The 24,893-nt window shown below is 41.0% G+C and overlaps 1 protein-coding gene across 2 annotated transcripts in view; it reads left to right on the top strand.

Moving 5' to 3' along the window:
- LOC126457912 (bcl-2-related ovarian killer protein-like) overlaps positions 1-24,631 on the top strand; it is a 178,469-nt gene extending 153,838 nt beyond the window's left edge. The window contains exon 6 of one of the 2 annotated variants that reach the window (XM_050094597.1): positions 23,627-24,631. In XM_050094597.1, the coding sequence (XP_049950554.1) occupies positions 23,627-23,752 (126 nt within the window). In that variant the 3' untranslated portion in view covers positions 23,753-24,631. The remainder of the gene's footprint in view (positions 1-23,626) is intronic. The other variant, XM_050094598.1, reaches the window with a different exon arrangement.
- The last annotated feature ends 262 nt before the right edge of the window (positions 24,632-24,893 follow it).

Here is a 24,893-nt window from a genome sequence, read left to right as displayed (position 1 = left end):
GGACAATGTCGTAGAGCTCGCTAATTTTTGGCCTTATATTTAGTGTTTGTAATCTGTTTTACATATAACTAATATTATATAGCTCTGTTTTCCTCACATTTTATCTACAGTTCCTTTTGTATGTATTAATTTTATGCATTTAGCCTGCTTTTCTCTCTGCCTATTTTTATGCAACACTTTTGACACGAATAAATTAAATAACTGGACAGTTCTTCCTCGTCCACCCTACAGCTTGGATATCGCACCTTCCAGTTTCCATCTGTTTGGCCCAATGAAGGATTCACTTGGCGGACAGCAGTACGTGGACGATGGGAGGTCACTGATGCAGCAAGGCGTCGGCTCTGACGTCGACCAGTCGAGTTGTGCCACGCGGGCGTTCTGGTCCTCCCAGTAAGGCAGCGTAAGGCCGTAGCATTGAACGGATATTATGTTGAAAGACAGGGTTTTCTAGCCAAAAGAGTGGAATACAATTTGGTGTACTGGAATCCTGAATGAAACCAACCGCCTTTCACAAAAAAAAAGGTGTTGCTTTATTTATTGAACGCCGCTCGCAGGAACACACCAGGTTATACTCACTCTCGACTTACCTTAAAAGATGGACTCAATAGTATGTGTAAACTTAGAGAAAGTTTTTGACATTGTTGACTGAAATACAGTCTTACAAATTCTGAAGACAGCAGAAATAAAATAGAGGGAGCGAAAGTATTCCTACTAATTGTACAGAACCAGACTGCAGTTGTAAAGGTTGAGGATATGAAAGATAAACATTTGGGAAGGCAGTGAGGCAGGATTTTAGGCTGTCCCACTTGTCACTAAATCTGTACGTTTCGCAAGCAGTAAAGGAAACGAAGCATAAATGTCAACAGGGAATTTCGATGTTAAGAAATAAAAATGTCGAGGTTTACCAATGACATTGCAATCCTTTCCGAGATAGCAAGCCGGCCGGTATGGCCGAGCGGTTCTAGGCGCTTCAGTCTGGAACCGCGCGACCGTTACGGTCGCAGGTTTGAATCCTGCCTCGGGCATGGATGTGTGTGATGTCCTTAGATTAATTAGGTTTAAGTAGTTCTAAATTCTAGGGCACTGATGACCTCAGATTTTAAGTCCCATAGTGCTCAGAGCCATTTGAATCGAGATAGAAAAAGGACTTGGAAGACCAGTTGAACGGAATGGGTAGTGTCTTGAAAAGAGGTTATAAGATTAACATCTATAAATTTAAAATAATGGTTGCTCGAATGCATCCAAATTATATCAGGCGATACTGAAGGAATTAGGTTAGGACTTGAGACACTAAAAGTAGTTGGTGAGTTAAGACGTGGGAGAGCGATATGCACATATACAGATGGCGTAGTATCTCGTATACGGTCCATTGGCAGAGCTGTCATTTCTACTCAGGTGATTCATGTGAAACGGCTTCCGACGTCATTATGGCCGCATGAAGGGAATCAACAGAGTTTAAACACGGAATGGTAGTTTGAACTAGACACATGAGACATTCCATTTCGGAAATCAATAGAGAGGTCAATATTCCAAGATCGACAGTGTCAAGAGTGTGCGAGAATACCAAATTTCAGGCATTACCTCTCACCAACGATAACGCAGTGGCCGACGGCCTCACTTAACGACAGAGAGCAGTGGCGTATGCGTACAGTTGTCAGTGCTAAGAGACAAGCAACATTGCGTGAAATAACCGCAGAAATCAATATGGGACGTGCGGCAAAGTATGGCGTTAGTGAACTATGGCAGCAGACGACCGACGAGAGTGCCTGCAGCGCCTCTCCTAGGCTCGAGTCCTTATTGGTCAGACCCTATGTATCTGGAAAACCGTGGCCTGATCAGACCAGTTGATTGCAGTTGGTAAGAGCTAATGGTAGGGTTAGAGTGGGGCGCACGCCCCACGAAGTCACGGAATGAAGTTGTCAAGAAGGCAATGTGCAACCTGGTGTCACCTCCAAAATTGTGTGGGCTGTGTTTATATGGAATAGACTGGGCCTTCTGCTTCATCTGAACCGATCATTGACTGGAGATGGTTATCCTCGGCTACTTGGAGAACATTTCCAGCTATTCATGGACGTCATGTTCCCAAACAACGATGAAATATTTATGGATGGCAGCCACCACAATTGTTCGTGATTGGTTTGAAGAACATTCTGGACAGTTCGAGGAATTATTTGGCCATCCACATCAGCCGACGTGAATAACATCGAAAAATTTATGGGACACAGTAGAGAAGTCAGTTCGTGCACAAAATCCTGCACCGGCAACACATTTGCAATTAGGGGCGATTATATAGGCAACATGGCTCAGTATTTCTGCAGGGGCTTCAAACGACTTGTTGAGTCCATGCCACGTCGAGTTGCTGCACTAGGCACGACACGATATTGGGACTTTTGTCACATCAGTGCAAAATATCCTGACAACAGAAAGAAAATTGCTTCTAGGAAAGGGGAAAAATTGAATGTAAACTTAAATGTTCGAAATTTCTTCCCGAATTCTCTGTTTGGAGCGAAGCTTCGTTCAGAAATAAAATGTGAACGATAATCTGTTCAGATAGGAGAAGAAAAGCGTTTGTAATGTGTTTCTGCAGAATAGTGCTGAAGATTAGATGTGTATAATTTATGAAGAGGTACTGAACAGTATACAGAAGGAAAGAAATTTATGCACAACTTGATTAAATAGGGGATTGGTTAATAGAACACATCCTCACGAATCAAGTGGAAGCCAATATGGCGACTGAGAGAAGCGGACGGCGCAAAATTTGTAGAGGGAGACCAAGGTTTGAGTAAGGTAAGCAGTTTCTAGTGGATGTAGTTTGCAGTAGTTTTTCGGGGCTGAGGAAGTTCGTGACGTGCGCTGGATAGACTAACATGAAGAATTGAATCAAACCATCTTTGAACTCAAAATAACAATAACAACAACAACTACTACTACTACTACTACTACTACTACATTCAGCGATGAGGGGAGAAATCTCTACAACCAGTTATGGTGCTGTACAATTCTCATAATTACACTAGATATTGTGACAGTTTTAACATAGAAGAAATACAACACGAATGAATCCAAAGCTGGAGGATCAGTCCAACACCACACCAGCAGTAAGTGATTACGTTTACAGAGACTGGGGCGCCCTCTTCTGCGCATTCCTTGTTGAGATCAAACTTTGCAATGTCTGCGAGTAAGTGCGTTAATTCAAATGAGGCACAATAATCAGGGAAACAGCTGTCACGAGCTGACATTTTGTATTCACGCGTGGGAATTTATATTTAATCCGCACAGGAGGTACACTGCCAGCTGGAAATGGTCTTAAGTCCTAAAAAAAGGAATGGAAGACAATAAAATGATTTAACACCCAAAACAAGTCGTGTCCATAAAAATCATTCGTTCAGCATAATTGTAAATGGTGTAGTGTCTTTTTTTTCATCATCGTTGTAATTCGTAACAGTTACTGAGTTCTCCAGCCATCATGGATAAAATAATAAATGAATGACTTACTCGAGACATTACTACAGTGAAAACAGTGGCAATTGATCTTAAACAATAAAAAGTGTGAGCTCCTCCACATGGGCACAAAAAGTCTATTAAAGATCGATTATGTGATAAATCACACAAATTTAAAGGTTGTCGATTCAACTGAATACCTAGGGATTACAATTAGGAACAAGTTATTTGGGGAGATACGAAAGAGAAACTATAATCCCGTAGACGAAAGGCTATTTACAATTTGTACAGAAACCAGATGGCGGTTATAAGAGCCGAGGTGCATGAAAGGGAAGCAGTGGTTGGGAAGCGAGTGAGACAGGGTTGTAGCCTGTCCCCGACGTTATTCAATCTTTATATTTAGCAAGCAGTAAAGGAAACAAAAGAAAAATTCGGAGTAGGTATTAAAATCCATGGAGAAGAAATAAAAACTTTGAGGTTCGCCGATGACATTGTAATTCTGTCAGAGATAGCAAAGGACTTGGAAGAGCAGTTGAACGGAATGGACAGTGTCTTGAAAGGAGGATATAAGATGAACATTAACAAAAGCAAAACGACGATAATGGAATGTAGTCGAATTCTTGAAGTGATTCTTGAAGTAGTAAATGATTTTGCTATTTGAGGAGCAAAATAACTGATGATGGTCGAAGTAGAGAGGATATAAAATGTAGACTGGCAATGGCAAGGAAAGCGTTTCTGAAGAAGAGAAATTTGTTAACATCGAGTATAGACTTAAGTGTCAGGAAGTCGTTTCTGAAAGTATTTGTAATGAGTGTAGCATGGACGATAAATAGTTTGGACAAGAAGAGAATAGAAGCTTTCGAAATTTGGTGCTACAGAAGAATGCTGAAGATTAGATGGGTAGATCACCTAACTAATGAGGAGGTATTGAATAGAATTGGGGAGAAGAGTAGTTTGTGGCTCAACTTGACAAGAAGAAGGGACCGGTTGATAGGACATTTTCTCAGGCATTAAGGGATCACTAGTTTAGTATTGGAGGGCAGCGTGCAGGGTAAAAATCGTAGAGGGAGACCAAGAGATGGATACACCAAGTAGATTCAGAAGGATGTAGGTAGAAGTAGGCACTGGGAGATGATGAAGCTTGCACAGGATAGAGTAGCATGGGAGCTGCATGAAACCAGTCTCTGGACTGAAGACCACAACAACAACAACAACAACAACAACAACAATCCCATAGTGCTGCCTAATGAAACAAACTGTTACGACATGGAGTTGAGGACTTCGCTGGTCATCAGGGCTCAGTTCGAAGTGGACTCGTCACTGAAGACAATTGTGCGCGAGACAATAAGACTCCAGTCCGAAGACGTGTCTGAAGACGACCCAGACAGCAGTGGGGTACCAACCTGACGGTCGCCCGTCCTACAGCCCCACAACCAGGAGTGATAGTCTGGGCTGCCACTTCTTTCATAGCAGGTTGTCACCCGCGGCACTCTTACAGCACAGCAGTGCTACAACGATATTCTACATCCCGTGTTGTTGGCCTTGATGTCGAGCCATCCTTGGTCTTCATTTCAGCAAGATAATGCCCGCCCACACAGAGCGAGAGTTTCTCCTGCTTGTCTACGTTCTTGCCAAACCCTGCCTTGGCCAGCAAGATCGCCAGATCTTTTCCCAGTTGAGAACTTTTGGAGCACTATAGGCAGAGCCCTCTAACTTCTTCGGGACTTGGACTATCTAACTCACTAGTTGCACAGAATTTCGCACGACATCTTTCAGGAGGACATCTAACAAGTCTACCAATCAGCACCAAGCCGAATAACTGATTGCATAAAGGCTAGAGGTGTACAAATGCTTTACTGATCTGCTCAATTTGTGAAGCTCTTTCTCTGAATAAATCATCCAATTTTTCTGAAATTGTAATTATTTGTTTGTGGATATGTGAACATCACATCCACTGGAATAATTTCTTAGTGACGCATCTCTTTTTTTTCTTACATTCCCTTCTCTTTTCATTTCTCTATCAGTCAAGACACTTGGTTTTAGTCTATCATCTTTAGCTGTGTGTTATCACCGTCCTCTTTCTCTGCCTCTTCCACCCTTTTCTCTCATGCCCATTGCTACTAGCACTCATAATTAAAATCTACCTACCCATAATCTGTTTATTGTCATGCACATCATGAATGAATATAAATGGTGTGTGTTTTTTATCTGTGCAACTGTAATTTTAAATTTCTAAATACAATATAACATATGAGGGTTGAGGTTGCCCAGAAAGTAATGCACCACATTTTTTTCATCACCAATTCTTTATTGAACATAATGAGAATCACACACGCGAAAGAATGGTGTTTTATCTACACGCCCTATTTTTCCACGTAATCTCCATCCCATTCCTCCAGCCTGAAACAAGGACGTGTATGCCCTTTCGGTACCAATCCTTGCCCTAGTCGCAGAGCTGGTGCTTCACTGTGTGAATCACCTCCTCATTGTCATCAAAATGTCTTGCACTAATGGCATCCCTTAATGGTCCAAACAAGTAGAAGTCCAAGGGGGCTAGGTGAGGGCTGTAGGGTGGATGAGGTAACACTGTCCAACCCTGTTTTGCTATATGCTCAGCAGTCCTCAGACTTGCGTAGGACTGAGTATTATCGTGTTGCAGAAAAACATCTGCTAGGTAGCTGTGGCGCCGAAGTCGCCGGAAGCGCATCTTGAGTTTTGTTAATATGTTGACATATGCATCTGAATTAATGGTACCACCTCTTCACATCACATCAATGAGTATCACACGTTCACAGTCCCAGAACAGGGTGATCTTGACCTTACTGGTGGAAGCAGTTGCCTTGAATTTTTTCTTCTGTGGGGAGTGGAAATGGCGACATTGCATCGACTGTCTTTTTGTTTCGGGCTCAGGTTTCATGACCTGTCACAATCTGGGACAAGGCCTCCCCCTCAGCTTGAAAATGTTGCAACAAATCAAGACAAATGTTTTTTTCTGTACGATTTGTGACCCACCGTTAGACACCGTGGGACCCATCTTGCACACACTTTTCAATGTCCAAGAGGGCAGATAATTGCATCCACACTTCCTATGCTGATTCACAGCTGCAGTGCCAACTGCCGAGTCGTAATGCGTCTGTCCTCGCGAATGACATCAGCTCGCTGCAACATGTCAAGTGCGACAGCCGTGGATGGTCTCCCCGACCGCTGCAAATCGCGGAGCTGCACCGAACCGCCTTCTGATGACCCCATCCTCCATGCCCAGCGACTAACTGTACTTCTGTCGATAGCAGATGTTACAAGCGTTTGTGAATATCCGCCACAGATTATTTCTCTGCAGTGATAAATTCAATGACGGCATGTTGCTTGTAACGTACATCACCTACAGACGCCATTTTGAAACTGTCCTGCAGCTACTCTATCTGTCGGAAGTGACAGAAACTCGGCGCTCTCACACAGAAGTCTGCAAATAATACACACGTAACGTTGCGCATTTGTAGCATTGTTTTCGGCTGAGGAAAAAAATGCGGTGCGTTACTTTCTGGGCAACCCTCGTACTTCTCGTAATACATGTAATGTAAAACATGTAGAACGCCTGGTTAGATGTAAGAAATTTTGACGGGAAGAGGCGCAGGTAAGCGAGTTGTTGTACCCCGAATTCTGCTTATTCCTAACAATTTAGGCCGGCTGGTGTGGCCGTGCGGTTCTAGGCGCTTCAGTCTGGAACCGCGTGACCGCTACGGTCGCAGGTTCGAATCCTGCCTCTGGCATGGATGTGTGTGATGTCTTTAGGTTAGTTAGGTTTAAGTAGTTCTAAGTTCTAGGGGACTGATGACCACAGATGTTAAGTCCCATAGTGCTCAGAGCCATTTGAACCTAACAATTTACCTTTCCACTTTACATGTGTATAGTTCCCAGTGCCCCCCCATGAACCATGGACCTTGCCGTTGGTGGGGAGGCTTGCGTGCCTCAGCGATACAGATAGCCGTACCGTAGGTGCAACCACAACGGAGGGGTATCTGTTGAGAGGCCAGACAAACGTGTGGTTCCTGAAGAGGGGCAGCAGCCTTTTCAGTAGTTGCGAGGGCAACAGTCTGGATGATTGACTGATCTGGCCTTGTAACAATAACCAAAACGGCCTTGCTGTGCTGGTACTGCGAACGGCTGAAAGCAAGGGGAAACTACAGCCGTAATTTTTCCCGAGGGCATGCAGCTTTACTGTATGATTACATGATGATGGCGTCCTCTTGGGTAAAATATTCCGGAGGTAAAATAGTCCCCCATTCGGATCTCCGGGCGGGGACTACTCAAGAGGATGTCGTTATCAGGAGAAAGAAAACTGGCGTTCTACGGATCGGAGCGTGGAATGTCAGATCCCTTAATCGGGCAGGTAGGTTAGAAAATTTAAAAAGGGAAATGGATAGGTTGAAGTTAGATATAGTGGGAATTAGTGAAGTTCGGTGGCAGGAGGAACAAGACTTCTGGTCAGGTGACTACAGGGTTATAAACACAAAATCAAATAGGGGTAATGCAGGAGTAGGTTTAATAATGAATAGGAAAATAGGAATGCGGGTAAGCTACTACAAACAGCATAGTGGACGCATTATTGTTGCCAAGATAGATACGAAGCCCACACCTACTACAGTAGTACAAGTTTATATGCCAACTAGCTCTGCAGATGACGAAGAAATTGAAGAAATGTATGATGAAATAAAAGAAATTATTCAGATTGTGAAGGGAGACGAAAATTTAATAGTCATGGGTGACTGGAATTCGAGTGTAGGAAAAGGGAGAGAAGGAAACATAGTAGGTGAATATGGATTGGGGGACAGAAATGAAAGAGGAAGCCGCCTAGTCGAATTTTGCACAGAGCACAACATAATCATAACTAACACTTGGTTTAAGAATCATGAAAGAAGGTTGTATACATGGAAGAACCCTGGAGATACTAAAAGGTATCAGATAGATTATATAATGGTAAGACAGAGATTTAGGAACCAGGTTTTAAATTGTAAGACATTTCCAGGGGCAGATGTGGACTCTGACCACAATCTATTGGTTATGACCTGTAGATTAAAACTGAAGAAACTGCAAAAAGGTGGGAATTTAAGGAGATGGGACCTGTATAAACTAAAAGAACCAGAGGTTGTACAGAGATTCAGGGAGAGCATAAGGGAGCAATTGACAGGAATGGGGGAAATAAATACAGTAGAAGAAGAATGGGTAGCTTTGAGGGATGAAGTAGTGAAGGCAGCAGAGGATCAAGTAGGTAAAAAGACGAGGGCTAGTAGAAATCCTTGGGTAACAGAAGAAATATTGAATTTAATTGATGAAAGGAGAAAATATAAAAATGCAGTAAGAGAAACAGGCAAAAAGGAATACAAACGTCTCAAAAATGAGATCGACAGGAAGTGCAAAATGGCTAAGCAGGGATGGCTAGAGGACAAATGTAAGGATGTAGAGGTCTATCTCACTAGGGGTAAGATAGATACCGCCTACAGGAAAATTAAAGAGACCTTTGGAGATAAGAGAACGACTTGTATGAATATCAAGAGCTCAGATGGAAATCCAGTTCTAAGCAAAGAAGGGAAAGCAGAAAGGTGGAAGGAGTGTATAGAGGGTCTATACAAGGGCGATGTACTTGAGGACGATATTATGGAAATGGAAGAGGATGTAGATGAAGATGAAATGGGAGATATGATACTGCGTGAAGAGTTTGACAGAGCACTGAAAGACCTGAGTCGAAACAAGGCCCCGGGAGTAGACAACATTCCATTAGAACTACTGATGGCCTTGGGAGAGCCAGTCATGACAAAACTCTACCATCTGGTGAGCAAGATGTATGAGACAGGCGAAATACCCCCAGACTTCAAGGAGAATATAATAATTCCAATCCCAAAGAAAGCAGGTGTTGACAGATGTGAAAATTACCGAACTATCAGCTTAATAAGTCACAGCTGCAAAATACTAACACGAATTCTTTACAGACGAATGGAAAAACTAGTAGAAGCCAACCTCGGGGAAGATCAGTTTGGATTCCGTAGAAACACTGGAACACGTGAGGCAATACTGACCTTACGACTTATCTTAGAAGAAAGATTAAGGAAAGGCAAACCTACGTTTCTAGCATTTGTAGACTTAGAGAAAGCTTTTGACAATGTTGATTGGAATACTCTCTTTCAAATTCTAAAGGTGGCAGGGGTAAAATACAGGGAGCGAAAGGCTATTTACAATTTGTACAGAAACCAGATGGCAGTTATAAGAGTCGAGGGACATGAAAGGGAAGCAGTGGTTGGGAAGGGAGTAAGACAGGGTTGTAGCCTCTCCCCGATGTTGTTCAATCTGTATATTGAGCAAGCAGTAAAGGAAACAAAAGAAAAATTCGGAGTAGGTATTAAAATTCATGGAGAAGAAATAAAAACTTTGAGGTTCGCCGATGACATTGTAATTCTGTCAGAGACAGCAAAGGACTTGGAAGAGCAGTTGAATGGAATGGACAGTGTCTTGAAAGGAGGATATAAGATGAACATCAACAAAAGCAAAACAAGGATAATGGAATGTAGTCTAATTAAGTCGGGTGATGCTGAGGGAATTAGATTAGGAAATGAGGCACTTAAAGTAGTAAAGGAGTTTTGCTATTTGGGGAGCAAAATAACTGATGATGGTCGAAGTAGAGAGGATATAAAATGTAGGCTGGCAATGGCAAGGAAAGCGTTTCTGAAGAAGAGAAATTTGTTAACATCCAGTATAGATTTAAGTGTCAGGAAGTCATTTCTGAAAGTATTCGTATGGAGTGTAGCCATGTATGGAAGTGAAACATGGACGATAAATAGTTTGGACAAGAAGAGAATAGAAGCTTTCGAAATGTGGTGCTACAGAAGAATGCTGAAGATTAGATGGGTAGATCACATAACTAATGAGGAAGTATTGAATAGGATTGGGGAGAAGAGAAGTTTGTGGCACAACTTGACCAGAAGAAGGGATCGATTGGTAGGACATGTTCTGAGGCATCAAGGGATCACCAATTTAGTATTGGAGGGCAGCGTGGAGGGTAAAAATCGTAGAGGGAGACCAAGAGATGAATACACTAAGCAGATTCAGAAGGATGTAGGTTGCAGTAGGTACTGGGAGATGAAAAAGCTTGCACAGGATAGAGTAGCATGGAGAGCTGCATCAAACCAGTCTCAGGACTGAAGACCACAACAACAACAACAACAACAGTTCCCAGTGAGTTTATGTTAATGCCATCACCAAAACAAAAGACAAGGTCAGACACTGCGTGCTGGCGGCGTGTACCTTAGTGCTAGTTGCTTTTAGCTCGGACAGATCTACATGACTGTCAACCGTGTTAGGGATGCAAACAAGCTCTTCTTTCACATCCCCATTTGTACTATTTCAAACGTTGTACACAAAGAACCTTTACAAGCCAAAAATAAATTCCACGCATACAAGCCTCAAGCACAGCTAAAAATAAAATACTCAGACACACACTACAAATAAATACATACTTAGACAATGCCCTCTTTCACAGCTAGTTAAAAAGTATGACATTAATAGCTATTAATATTCATTCGCATTAATATTATAAACCTGACATTTGCCCTAGATATTTCACACTCACGTGGAGAGAGAGGTCTTAGCGAACGTTTCGCCTAGCCCTCACAAATAAAGAATACCGAATTATTCAACTGATTTAAAATCTAATCCCAGATACGTACCAAAGAGGAAATTACCAATCCAGTTATCGAAATCACAGGCGATTGCATGCATATTAAATGAGTTCGAAAACTTATTATGGTACGCAAACTTCTACTATAAAATCAATTTTGTTCGAGATTCTGGACCGATCCATGTGTTTCTGAAGTATTGTACCATCAACTCATAATGTCAGAATAATTTTGATACCCGTCAAGCACATTATTTTAAAAAGACCTAATATGGCATGGACCATTATAGGAAAAAGATGTGTTTGGTTTAAATAGGCTTCGTGGCCACGCTGTCACGGAGAAAAACTTTTTTCTACATACTCGACTGACATCACTTCAGAATAGACAACCTAAGAGCCTAGAGGTTTCCCCCGTCCGACTGCATAAAAAACAATAGGAATTGTTAGAGGTCAGCGCAACCTCACATGTAAGGTTGACTGCAGGGACTACGTTCTTTTGGTGGACTCACACCACCTAGGCAATAGAACTAACGCAGACGCGTGCTTCTCCGGCACCCTGGTGCACGCTCTCGTCGACAGCGTTTGGTTTTGCACTGTTCGTGAAAATTGGCACGGAAGTCTGCCACCATCTTAGCTTGCAGAATTAGATATGCATAGAATAATCGCGGTAGGCTTCTGATCATGTCGCGAGAGTATGCACACAGCCGCTACTACAATCACTGAGCAATCACTGAAACTACGCCGCGCGGTGTGGCCGTGCGGTTTGAGGCGCCATATCACGGACTGCGTGGCCCCTCCCGCCACAGGTTCGAGTCTTCCCTCGGGCATGGGTGTGTTGTGTGTTGTTCTTAACATCAGTTAATTTCATTAGTGTTTAAGTCTAGGGACCGATGACCTCAGCAGTTTGGTCCCTTAGGAATTCACACACACGCACGCACACACACACACACACACACACACACACACACACACACACACACACACACACACAGAGGGAGAGAGAGAGAGAGAGAGAGAGAGAGAGAGAGAAACTACGCGCTCAAGCAGCCTGCTCTGCAAGCCTACGCTGATGCGAGTTTGGTAAGAGTTGCCGCACATGCTGCGCTTTGCATTCGAATCTCATTCACCCTTATGGTCAAACAATGTCTCCTCTCTTTCTCTCATACCTGTTTCTTGGGCATTTTACCAACCATAACTCCATAAGGCAGTACAAATTACTTTTCGTCATTTGTAATCTTCTTTTTAAATTCATAATCCTATGAAGGATTGGCGTTTGCTGCAGACAATCTAGCATTGTGTATTGGTGCTGTCACACACAGTAAAGGTTACCCCGCATTTCAATAGTGTTTATCGTTAAATATACAGTGTGAGCACAAAGTCTTGCCCCGATTATAAAAATTTATAACAGAATACCGTTTGACATAATAAGTTACATTTGATGCCGTTACATAGGTTAGTGTTACTAGTTGTTGTGACCAATAGATGGCGCTAGTGCTCCACAACACCGACGCGGTCTAGGTCACGTTAGTTGCTGGCGAAATGGCGTCGAAGCAGGAGAAAGCGCAATGTGTGCTTTGGTTTCACGAAAAGAAATCGCCCATCAGTGTTCAGCGTAAATTAGGGGCTTCTTATGGACGTAGCCCTCCTGACGTTAAATCAATGAAGCGATGGTATGCAAATTTCAACGAAACAGGCAGCGTTGAAGATCGTCCTCGAAGTGGCAGGCCTCGTGTGAGTGACGCAACTGTTGATCGTGTTCGCCAATCGTTTCAACGGAGTCCGTCTAAATCAACTCGTCAAGCATCGCGTGAACTTCAAATACCGCAGGCAAGTGTGGTGAAGATTCTTTATGAAAGGATTAGGTTGCATGCTTACAAAGTGCAAATCGTGCAGGCCTTGCAACCGAATGATTTGCTGACACGTGGTGAATTTGCAACTGAGGTTCTCAACAGGATTGATGGCGCTAACGATTACTTAAATCGCACATGCTTTACCGATGAATCCACCATTCATGTCAGTGGAATGGTAAATAGGCATAATGTCCGTACATGAGGGTCAGAGTCTCCACATGCTACTGTACAGTTATAGTGAGACAGCGAAAAAGTGAATGTTTGGTGCGGCCTCGTGCATAACAAGGTTTCTGGACCGTTTTTCTTCGCGGAAAAATCCATTACCGCTACCATTTACTCAGACGTTTTGCAGCAGTTCATTGCCCCACAGTTAGAAGAATATCAACCATGGATACTTTTCCAGCAATATGGAGCACCCCCCCCCCCCCCCCCCCCCTCACTGGGGCTTTGATAGTGCGTGATTTCCCGGATGAAACATTCCGGATCGGTGGATTGGAAGGAACGGTCAAACACCCTGGCTCCCACTCTCTCCAGACATTACGCCCCTTGACTTTTTTTCTGGGGCTATATCAAAGATAGAGTCTTCGTCACACCAGTTGCTGACGTCGACGAACTGAAGGCTACGATGCAAGCTGCTGTGGGTACTGCGACAGAACACATGTTACGAAACACCTGGCGGGAACTGGAATACCTCCTCGACATTCTCCGAGCTACCAAGGGAGCATACGTTGAGGTTAACTAACATAAGTGCTCTTTAAAAAAAACTACTAACGCTAACCTATGTAACGGCATCAAAATATGTAAATTATTATGTCAAACGGTTATTCTGTAATAAATTGTTATAATCAGGGCAAGACTGTGCTCACCCTGTGTATAAAAATTAATGGACTTTCTGTCTCCCTGTTCCTAATTTGCTACACCTTATTCTGATACACTTTCCGATTGAAAAAATACTGTAGATTGCATTCTCCGATGCTGCCACGGTCAAGGAGATAGTAAGATCTTTCAGGTATGCTATTATTTATCTGAAGATAGCGGGAGGAAGTTAGTTAGGGCAGCAGGTCCGATTGTCACGGTCATTAGTATTCCACCATTTCATTTTGCTATCTCATTGACACGATTCTATTAAAACTAACGTACCTAGCCTTCACCTAACATTTCTTTAGTTGTTAATTCACAGGAGAACCATTTATAAATTACTCAAGGCTAATTATTAAAAAAACAGTTCAGCTGCATTATTTGTTATTTATGAATGAATATTGTTATTATAAAATGGGTACTTAGTGTGTATTAATGATGCATGTACTCCTTTTAGGCTGTGGCGTAGCTAGGTTGTTTGGCACCCGGTACGGAGATTAACTTGTCATACCCCACCAACCCCAAAATAACATCAATTTTTTTTTTTTTTTTTTACAGAAACATTTTTTGATAGAAGCTATTACGTAGCACAGTACAATGTTAATTATTTTGCGAACAGTTTTATGAATGGAAACAAGTAAAAAGCATTTTCATAAATAACACATTTTAAACTGATTATTAATGAAGCAGTACAAACAACCATAGATCTTCTTAATGATAGATGACTTTAACATTTAGCTTAGAATCTCTTCGTTCTAATTTTTTGTGCTGCAAATTTTGAAACTGCATTGTCAAAATACATACTTTTAGCTGCACTGCTTTAAACTGACAAAACTGACAAATTATAGAGTCGTACTTTAGTCATAGTGAACCTAAAATAACCATATTTAGTTTCGATTTTCAAAAACTCCTCTCATATGACGCTAGCGAAACACACAAAGTTAAGAAAAATTATAATGCGTACAGCATGCTCTAAAGGCAAAACCATAAAAATCGGCGGCGCGCCTTATGTGCCTCTTTGCTTGTTCGTCATCAGTTGTCTCGTGAACAGAGCCGACCAACCTATCCTGTATCGTTACTGGTGACGAGAAATGTTGTCTTTACGCCAACATAAGGAAAAGAGAGGAATGGCTGAGCCCAAGCAAAGTAGCAATTCCCCGTACAAAGACTTGCGCGCATCACAAAACATAAATGATATGCATCTGGTGGAACAGCGACGACATAGTGTACTACGAATTGCTTCCCCGAGATGTAACCATCACTACTGACATTTTTTATTGTCGGCAACTGAGACATTTTGCAGACGCAATCCAGCAACAACGACCAGGGAAAGTGCGTGAAGTGATGCTACTGTACGATAACGCCCGCCAAAATTATGCTAGACTGACAAAAGACGCTATACAGGTATTGGGATGGGAAGGCATTCCACGCCTACCTTGTTACCTCATCTTGCGCCCTCATATTTTCACCTTTTCAGCTCCATATCGAAAAACCTACAAGGAATTTCCTTTCCGGACGAAAATGCGCTCCGAACATGACTAAATGAGTTCCTCGCCTAAAAACCATGTGATTTCTGTAGTAGCAGAATCGAAAAGTTACCCCAGCGTTGGCAGACTTGTAAATAGTGAAGGAAAATATATTATTGATGACTAAGGTCTCCGTTAAATGTATCTGTTTTGTTTATTAAACTGTAAGAATTTTCAGGCATTTTGCATCACGAAAAATGAAACACCTTGTCGTCTTCCTTAACGGTTGAGACAAGAAAAAATAATATGTAAAACATATTCGTAAATAATTCCATTTAATTACGTAGAAATGAATTAATGTTTTATTCGTCATCTGTAGATGGCGTCTCGCGGCAGAAGACAATCACTCGCGTTGGTTCACGCACGATAATCAGGGACGCAGACGATATATCGATAAATTTCCTTTAATTTACATCTATGGTCAAGTTCATAGATTACCGGTTTCAGTCTATGATCTGCAGCAAAAAATATGGGAAAAACATAATTACACTCGCAGATTGTCTACAGATTAAAAACAATAAATAGACCATAATGAAAAGTACTACTGATATACATACGCATTTGTGGGCTTTAAGTAAGAAGTGGCATACCAGAGTTTTATAAGAACAATGTCCTATTTATTGCTGCCATAGTGGCATCGTCGAATTTTAAATGCAGATTCAGCACCAGCGTCGTCAAATATATATAAATAACAGCATATGCACAAGTCATGTTGTCAGTAGCACTACTGTTCAAAACAAGTTGCCGTACAGTAGCCACAGGATGTTCGTGTTGTAAGTTCACCAGATGTCGCTACTGTAGGCATACACTAGTTTTCAGTGATTATTTCAACAGCGTAAAATAAAGGGGGGGGGATACAATAATTGAAGTCTGTAATGAGCTTATAAGGTACAAAAGGCATTACAATAATAAAAAGAAATGGAACACGACAACAGTCAGACAGTTAAAAAGAGGAAGAGTTACGAGACAGTAATTGACATATGCTCAAGTGCCAATATTGTAGATAATGACATACGTAATAAACACCGTTCATAGTGCAGAAAATAATATCAAAACTATAAAACAAATAGCTAAAAAAAAGCAATGAAAGAAAACATATTGCTGCCCATAATCAGCGCCCTCTGTTAGCGCTAACGCCAGAGTTACGCATTGGCGAGAAGTGGTTAGAGGAACGTGACCGCCAGAGAGGCCCTAGTACCCTGCGGCACTCAGTTGCAAGAAAATAATGATAAAATTCCGTATCAGCGCATGAACAACATTATCTAGTTAATGAGAAGGAACAAGAAAATACTAGAGTTACGCGTACAACGTACGAAAACGAAGTAAACAGGTGAGGCACTCTATACTAGGCGAAACTATCAATAAACTATATATACCAGAGGCATACACTACTGGCCATTAAAATTGCTACACCACGAAGATGAGGTGCTACAGACGCGAAATTTAACCGACAGGAAGAAGATGCTGTGATATGCAAATGATTAGCTTTTCAGAACATTCACACAAGGTTGGCGCCGGTGGCGACACCTACAATGTGCTGACATACACAAACAGCAGTTGACCGGCGTTGCTAGGTGAAACGTTGTTGTGATGCCTCGTGTAATGAGGAGAAATGTGTACCATCACGTTTCTGACTTTGATAAAGGTCGGATTGTAGCATATCGCGATTGCGGTTTATCATATCGCGGCATTGCTGCTCGCGTTGGTCGAGATCCAATGATTGTTAGCAGAATATGGAATCTGTGGGTTCAGGAGGGTAATACGGACGCCATGCTGGATCCCAATGGCCTCGTATCACTAGCAGTCGAGATTACAGGCATCTTGTCCGCATGGCTGTAACGGATCGTGCAGCCACGTCTCGATCCCTGAGTCAACAGATGGGGACGTTTGCAAGATAACCATCCGCACGAACAGTTCGACGTGTGCAGCAGCATGGACTATCAGCTAGGAGACCGTGGCTGCGGTTACCCTTGACACTGCATCACAGACAGGAGCGCCTACGATAGTGTACTCAACGACGAACCCGGGTGCACGAATGGCAAAACGTCATTTTTTCGGATGAATCCAGATTCTGTTTACAGCATCATGATGGTCGCATCCGTGTTTGGCGACATCGCGGTGAACGCACATTGGACGCGTGTATTCGTCATCGCCATACTGGCGTATCACCCGGCGTGATGGTATGGGGTGTCATTGGTTACACGTCTCGGTTACCTCTTGTTCGCATTGACTGCACTTTGAACAGTGGACGTTACATTTCAGATGTGTTACGACCCGTGGCTCTACCCATCATTCGATCCTTGCGAAACTTAACACTTCAGCAGGATAATGCACGACCGCATGTTGCAGGTCCTGTACGGGACTTTCTGGATACATAAAATGTTCGATTGCTGCCCTGGCCAGCACATTCTCCAGATCTCTCACCAATTAAAAACGTCTGGTCAATGGTGGACGAGCAACTGGTTCGTCAAAATACGCCAGTCACTACTCGTGAAGAACTGTGGAATCGTGTTGAAGCTGCATGGGCAGCTGTACCTATACACGCCATCCAAGCTCTGTCTGACTCAATGCCCAGTCGTATCAAGGCCGTTATTACGGCCAGAGGTGGTTGTTCTGGGTACTGATTTCTCAGGATCCATGCACCCAAATTGCGTGAAAAGGTAATCACATGTCAGCTCTAGTATAATATGAATACCCGTTTACCATCTGCATTTCTTCTTGGTGTAGCAATTTTAATGGCCAGTAAAACATTAACATGCAAAACTAAGTAGGTATTGGGTACGAAGTCGCTCTACCAGTAAAGCAGTTTAGTGGGTTCTTTCTTTTTACTTTATAAATCTCAAGCTCCTCTAACAAATTAATGGTACGGACTTTTTCGACTCTGTGGGGAATACACAGAAAATTCTCAATGCTCACTATGGATATATCGATGTTTTGGAAACATCGAGTTTTCGTCCATAAGTATCGAGGTGAGCATCGATGTTTTGAATGGTGATTCATCGCCGATGCGTCGCCGACAAAAGTCCGGAACCATTGACAACGTTCAACAATAGATTATTCATTCCGTTAGTGGACGCTCAGACTGCAACGCATGAAGTCTTGTAATTCGTGCAATACTACATTTACTGCTGTCCTCTAGATTTTTGTACTTTTGAAGAAGTATGTAAGTAAAATATGAAGTTCATGGGATTATCAAGTTCTTCAAATAGTTTCCACTGAATTATGCGCTGTGATCACTATGATTCTCTTTGTTCCAGTTTCCATTGTTCAAGATGTCAAGTTGAGAAGCAATACAAACCAGGGTTGACCATAAGTATGATGCAGTGAGTGATATTTTCAAAACATAGTTAAAGAGTACTGAAAACTACTGCATCACATACAATATTTGGACATAAAAAAATGCTGTACATCACTGAAAAACTGATAGATATATTGTCTCAGTGGAATGTTTCAACTGAAAAAGTTTCAGCTGTCATTGCATAATCGGGACATGGTTGGTGAAAAAACAATTAACCCTTGTTTTGCCCATACGACTATCTTCGTCATAACTAAATTCATTGATGATGCAAAACGCTGCACAGAATTGGTAAGTAACGTCCGAAACGTTGTCAGATGTACTAAAGTGAGCCTCAATGCAAGTGACGGGTTATGGAAAAGACAAGCAGAGATGGGACTGAAGGAAAGCCAAGTTAAAAAAAAAGGCACTTGACGTTCACATACGATGGAATTCGTGCTGGTATACGTTAGAACGATCCCTGGGGTTAGTGTACATCGTGGGAGCGATATTATTAATTAGACCTGAGGCTGCCCTAATGGTTTCTAGTACCCAGTTAAGACTGTGTCAAAGAAATGGTGAAATTTCTATGACCATTTGAAAATTTATTAAATGTAATTTCAGGGGATACTTATTAAACAGCAAAGTAAGCCCGTTGACCAGTTGTGTTCAGCACAGAGTCGAAAATGTGATAATTACAAAGAAAGTTTAAAAATGAAATAAATAAACTGCCAAGAAGACTCGACAATTTAGAACATTCTGGCAGTTACAACAACTCTTGACCCAAGATTCAAGGTCATGAACTTCAATGATGCCATCTCAGAATCAAAGGTAATTAGTTACAAAATAAATATGTACAGAAATTCAACGTCCTTACAATCAAGGACAACATGTCAGATGATGAGGATAAAGAAGATTCAGAGGCTGACACCTGAAAATACCACAAGCAGTTAGCACATTAAAAACATGAACAACCAGGGATCAACATCTGGTGGAAACATTAGTGAAAATGAGGATAAGACAGCCTCGGATCTACGATATTTCTGAATCAAAGCAAAAACTTGGTAGTGATGTCCCCTCCCCCTTTTCCCACTCGAGCGCTTTTTTTTAAATCGATTTTTTCTTGATCGATTTTTCAAAAATATATAAGTTTTGTAGTGCACATCTTTCTGAAGATGTTGATGTATAAAACATGTATGTTGGAGGAAATGTAAGACATGTTATTTGGTCTTACGTGTGCCAAAGTGCAGTGCTGCGCCTCTTCACACAGCGTTCCTCTGTCGCACGTCACTATATTTTGCTCTGTGGAATTCTAACGTGTGTATTCCGTAATGGAAGCCATCACACCTACCTTCAGGACAGTGTAAATTAAAATGTCGTGTGGTGCCTGTCCTGCTTTCAGTTGACGAGTTTGCACGTCACTATATTTTGCTCTGTGGCATTCGAACGTGTATATTTCGTAATGGAAGCCATCACATCTACATTCAGGACAGTGTAAATTAAAATGTCATGTGGTGCCTCTCCTGCTTTCAGATAACCAGTTTTACGTCCTGTCTCCCTGGAAAAAGAAACAGCTACTAATACTGGGTGGGATTATTTGTGACTGGGAGAATAAGAATACTTCAGTAAATTTGCACTCTTCATTGTCTATTAGCTAATAACTTTCTCTTCTGAGTGATATAAAATTAAAGGTACCATAAAACGAGTAAAGATAGGACACATTTCTTCAATCCTTAGGTCCTAGCATTTTTTCCCCTCTCTAATCTTGTTGTGGCTTTACACCCTCGCGCCTTCTTTTCTGCGAAAGAATCTATTACCCAACCAAAGTTCGTTAAACATTTTGCTACATGAAAAATCAAAATGTCGTTGTCTAACACTGAAAAAGTTGTTAATAGGTATTACACCCAAGACTCGTGAGGTTTCTATTTGATTATGCTTATTTTTCCACTGTCTGCTATAAAAAAAGGAAATAGGCCTTCCTAATATTGCAGCAACTGTAACATACGCCAAATAAGCGATAGTGTTTTGGCAAAAATGCTCATTTTTATCTACCTCATTCACATAAATAACACCACAGAATATAATTGACAAAGTACTAATATCAAATGCCTATTACGCTCACTACAAGCAAAAAGTTTTATGTTAGAAAATCTTCCACATTTCGTTCATATACTCCACTTTCTCAAGCACGCTATCGAAAAGTAGTAGTAGTAGTAGTAGTACGAATTTTTTTTATAAATTTGGTGTCGTCACATTCTTCCACATAATTTGTGTGATGTCCCCGTTCCTTTCTCTTCCTCGTTCTAACAAACAATCTTGTCATCACTAATTCTGTAACTATTGTTGCCACTGTCAAAACTTATTCTCCAGTTAACTCTGCTAGAATCACGGGTTCAGTCCTGCATTTATTCTCCAGTTAGGCGTTATTATGTGTTCGTACAACGCGTTTTCCGCACTATTCCGAGAATAGAATTTCAGTGGCTGCTAATTGGGGACTGTACAAACGGCCTTAGTAATGTAGCGATCTGGCAAAAATTTTCTGTCAAAATTTCATTTTCTTGGTTACACCAAGAAGATAATGTAAAATCATTCTTACCTGTTATTCCTGTTGGTCGTTCATTTCCACTCTGTTAGTCTAAATCCATGGGTTTCACTAATAATCATAACAACGCTGATCATTCGCACACCCAATCAACCACATAAAGAAACAGCGATTGGCATTCTCCCGTTCACGTTTATTTGGCTCAGCTCATATAGCCCCGTCCCCTTTTGTCTGCGGAAAAAGTTTTTTGTTTCTTGATGCGACAGGTATTCCACGGACCGAGACATCACGTACCCTATGCATGCATTCAAAAATCAACTTATGATTTCGTTCAGAAATTTCAGAGTGGTTTGCAGAGTATGTATGTAGATGTATAAATGTTCTGCTTAACCATGGTAGGCTACTCATTTTGAAATATGATGTTTCTGTAAAGCCATGTGAATGATAATGGATACAAGACTGAACACAATCAGACCTCTCCTGCCGTTTATTGTGTCCTTGCTGAGATTGGATGCATAGTAACATGAATAGTCCATGAAGGTAGGTCGGTAGGTCAAAAATTTCTGGCACACCTGACTTCAGTGAATGCATTTTTCAGCAGATTGTCGAAGAAGATACAGGTACTACTAATATGTGTAGTACCACTTTGAGACTGATTCATGGACAGTTCCTGTACCTTCATCATATTCAATATTTGCAGTCTCTTCCTGCTGCCAGTAACTGACAATGATTATTTCCATTGACTGCAAGCCACTATTTGTATTTTCAGTCTTGTTTACACATTACATAATATTATAAGAGATAGGACAATAAATTTTCATTAACATTTGTCATAAGTGGATGAAAATCATTCTGTTACAGTTTTGATTCTGGTTAATGTTAAGATTCAGTGATGCATAAATGCCAAAAATATACTGACTACTTTGGTTTTACTTCATTTTGCCTCTTGCCTGTCTTATTGTTACATGAAAGTGTGATCATTGGAAAATATAGTTTAAATGTAGTTTAATGTAAATAAAAAATGCATAGATAAAATAGAAAAAAGTTCTGGATGGAGTACAAAGATCACTATATAGTCAATGTGCTGAATGGTTGACAGGCTCATAATAATAAGACTGAAGTAGTTGCTGACCTTACACACAGTGTCCACCTTCAGAGTTCACTGACCCAGTATAGACATGTTTGTGGACTAGATTTACTGGCCTCAGTCTCTGCTGACCACTGCTCTTACTGTCCACCATCACCATCTCTGTCTCCATGCCTCCAACTTCATTCCAGTAATGTACACTCACTCCTTTCTCTCCATGGTCTCCCTCTTTCTCTGTCCCCTTTCCCTCTAATTCCTTTCAATTCATTCTGCACCTTATACAACATCCCTGCATACATGAGACATGTTCACCAGTGCCACATTCGTATCCCATTGCCTTGCTGCCTGTACATCCCCCCCACCTTCCCACCACTCTGGTAGCTGTCAGCTTCCCTTCTCTCCATGCTTTCTTTTGTTACTTACCTTATCCAGCACCACCTGCCATTCTGCTCTGGGTAGGATAATGTAACTGCTGTGACTACGTAGCCACGTGTATATATATATAATAGAAGGAAACATTCCACGTGGGAAAAATTATATATAAAAATAAAGATGAGGTGACTTACAGAACAAAAGCGCTGGCAGGTCGATAGACACACAAACAAACACAAACATACACACAAAATTCAAGCTTTCGCAACAAACTGTTGCCTCATCAGGAAAGAGGGAAGGAGAGGGGAAGACGAAAGGAAGTGGGTTTTAAGGGAGAGGGTAAGGAGTCATTCCAATCCCGGGAGCGGAAAGACTTACCTTAGGGGGAAAAAAGGACAGGTATACACTCGCACACACGCACATATCCATCCACACATACAGAAACAAGCAGACATATTTAAAGACCAAATAATATGTCTGCTTGTTTCTGTATGTGTGGATGGATATGTGCGTGTGTGCGAGTGTATACCTGTCCTTTTTTCCCCCTAAGGTAAGTCTTTCCGCTCCCGGGATTGGAATGACTCCTTACCCTCTCCCTTAAAACCCACTTCCTTTCGTCTTCCCCTCTCCTTCCCTCTTTCCTGATGAGGCAACAGTTTGTTGCGAAAGCTTGAATTTTGTGTGTATGTTTGTGTTTGTTTGTGTGTCTATCGACCTGCCAGCGCTTTTGTTCTGTAAGTCACCTCGTGTATATATATATATATATATATATATATATATATATGTGTGTGTGTGTGGGTGGGGGGGGGGGGGAGGTTGTCAGTCTTAATAATGATGTGTTATCAAGAGACTTATGAATAAGAGTGTCTGTCTTATTAACTTACAAATAATTTCCTTGTGTAAAGCGCTTTAAATTTATAATTTGTACATTGTTCATATTCTACATGTTTTTAAAAAAGTATCACACTTATAGTGTATTATTTTTTAATATTTCTATTTCTGTTTACAAACAGCAAGGTTTGCTGAACCACTACAAGCCCAGAACCAACGAAGCTGCTGTATCACGGTGTGTTATACTTGTGGGAGCTGTATCAGCATTAATATTTCTACTTCTTTTCATCATACGTCTCTGCAGTTAGCAATTTGAAGAATTAAATATTCAGTAATCTGCAGAGAATTAATGACCAGCTCTGTAAGACCAGTGCATAGTGTGTACCTCAGGGCAGTCTGTTCAGTCTGTTACATTGTTGTTGTTACTGAATGAAAGGTATTCCTTTTACTCATGATAGACACTATATATTTGGAAAAAAGAACTGATAAGTACAAAATAAGATTCAACAAGAGTGATAAACTTGTAATATTGAAAGGTGTTACTTGGTAATTTATAGTGATGTATATACAGACAGATATCTTCCTACAATAAGATAATCACACAATACTTAAATGTTACCAACAATATCAACTACTGTGTGGTACAAAAAATACTGTGGGAAAAAAGCACAAACTATCAAACTGAACCAACATAATTTATGTCAGACCTTTCATGCACCCACTGAAAAATTTTGTACACATATTTAAATACTGATACAAAAAATCTGGAGTCTGTTGGATAGTATTGAATGAGAAAAGATCTGATAAAGATTTTTATTTCTTGATTCTGGTGCATCACATTTATTGCCATACTCCGAAATGTTGACTTTCCACAGTGATGATTGTTGCCATTTTATTACTCATGTGTAAGGACTCAAAACAATTCCACCAATTTTCTTAAGTTCTTTGTTTAGTATTTAAGTGTTATTATAAAAAAATCCATTTGTCAACTGAATTTATTACCTTTGTTTTGTAACAGAATCTTTAATGTAATGGAACTAATTTTGTTTCTATAAAAATAATCACCAAAAACCCTTCTTCCATTAATATTTTAGCAAAATATTTGTTGAGTATCGTAAATATTCAACATTGTTATTAAGATTATTACAATAAATATACATTTTCTTTTTGCTCCATAAATCATTATTTCCGAATAATTACAAATGGAAAACCTTAAGGGTTATGCTGTGACTCACAAACACACTTGGACAAATAAAAGTTGTACTTACTGATTTCTAGTAATTCTTTTTAGGTAATACAGAAACAGGACCTATGAGCAGTGAAGAAGTTGTCACATGTAGATGTGACATAGTAGTCCAAGTAGGCAATGATATGCCAAAAAATTATGAATAGCGTAAGAACTCAAATAACAGAAGCAATTTCACACCAGTCCTTAATAATCACTGTCTA

This window comes from Schistocerca serialis, chromosome 2 (assembly GCF_023864345.2).
Source record: "Schistocerca serialis cubense isolate TAMUIC-IGC-003099 chromosome 2, iqSchSeri2.2, whole genome shotgun sequence".
NCBI classification, from domain to species: Eukaryota; Metazoa; Arthropoda; class Insecta; order Orthoptera; family Acrididae; genus Schistocerca; species Schistocerca serialis.
This window is presented reverse-complemented; position numbering and strand designations above follow the sequence as displayed.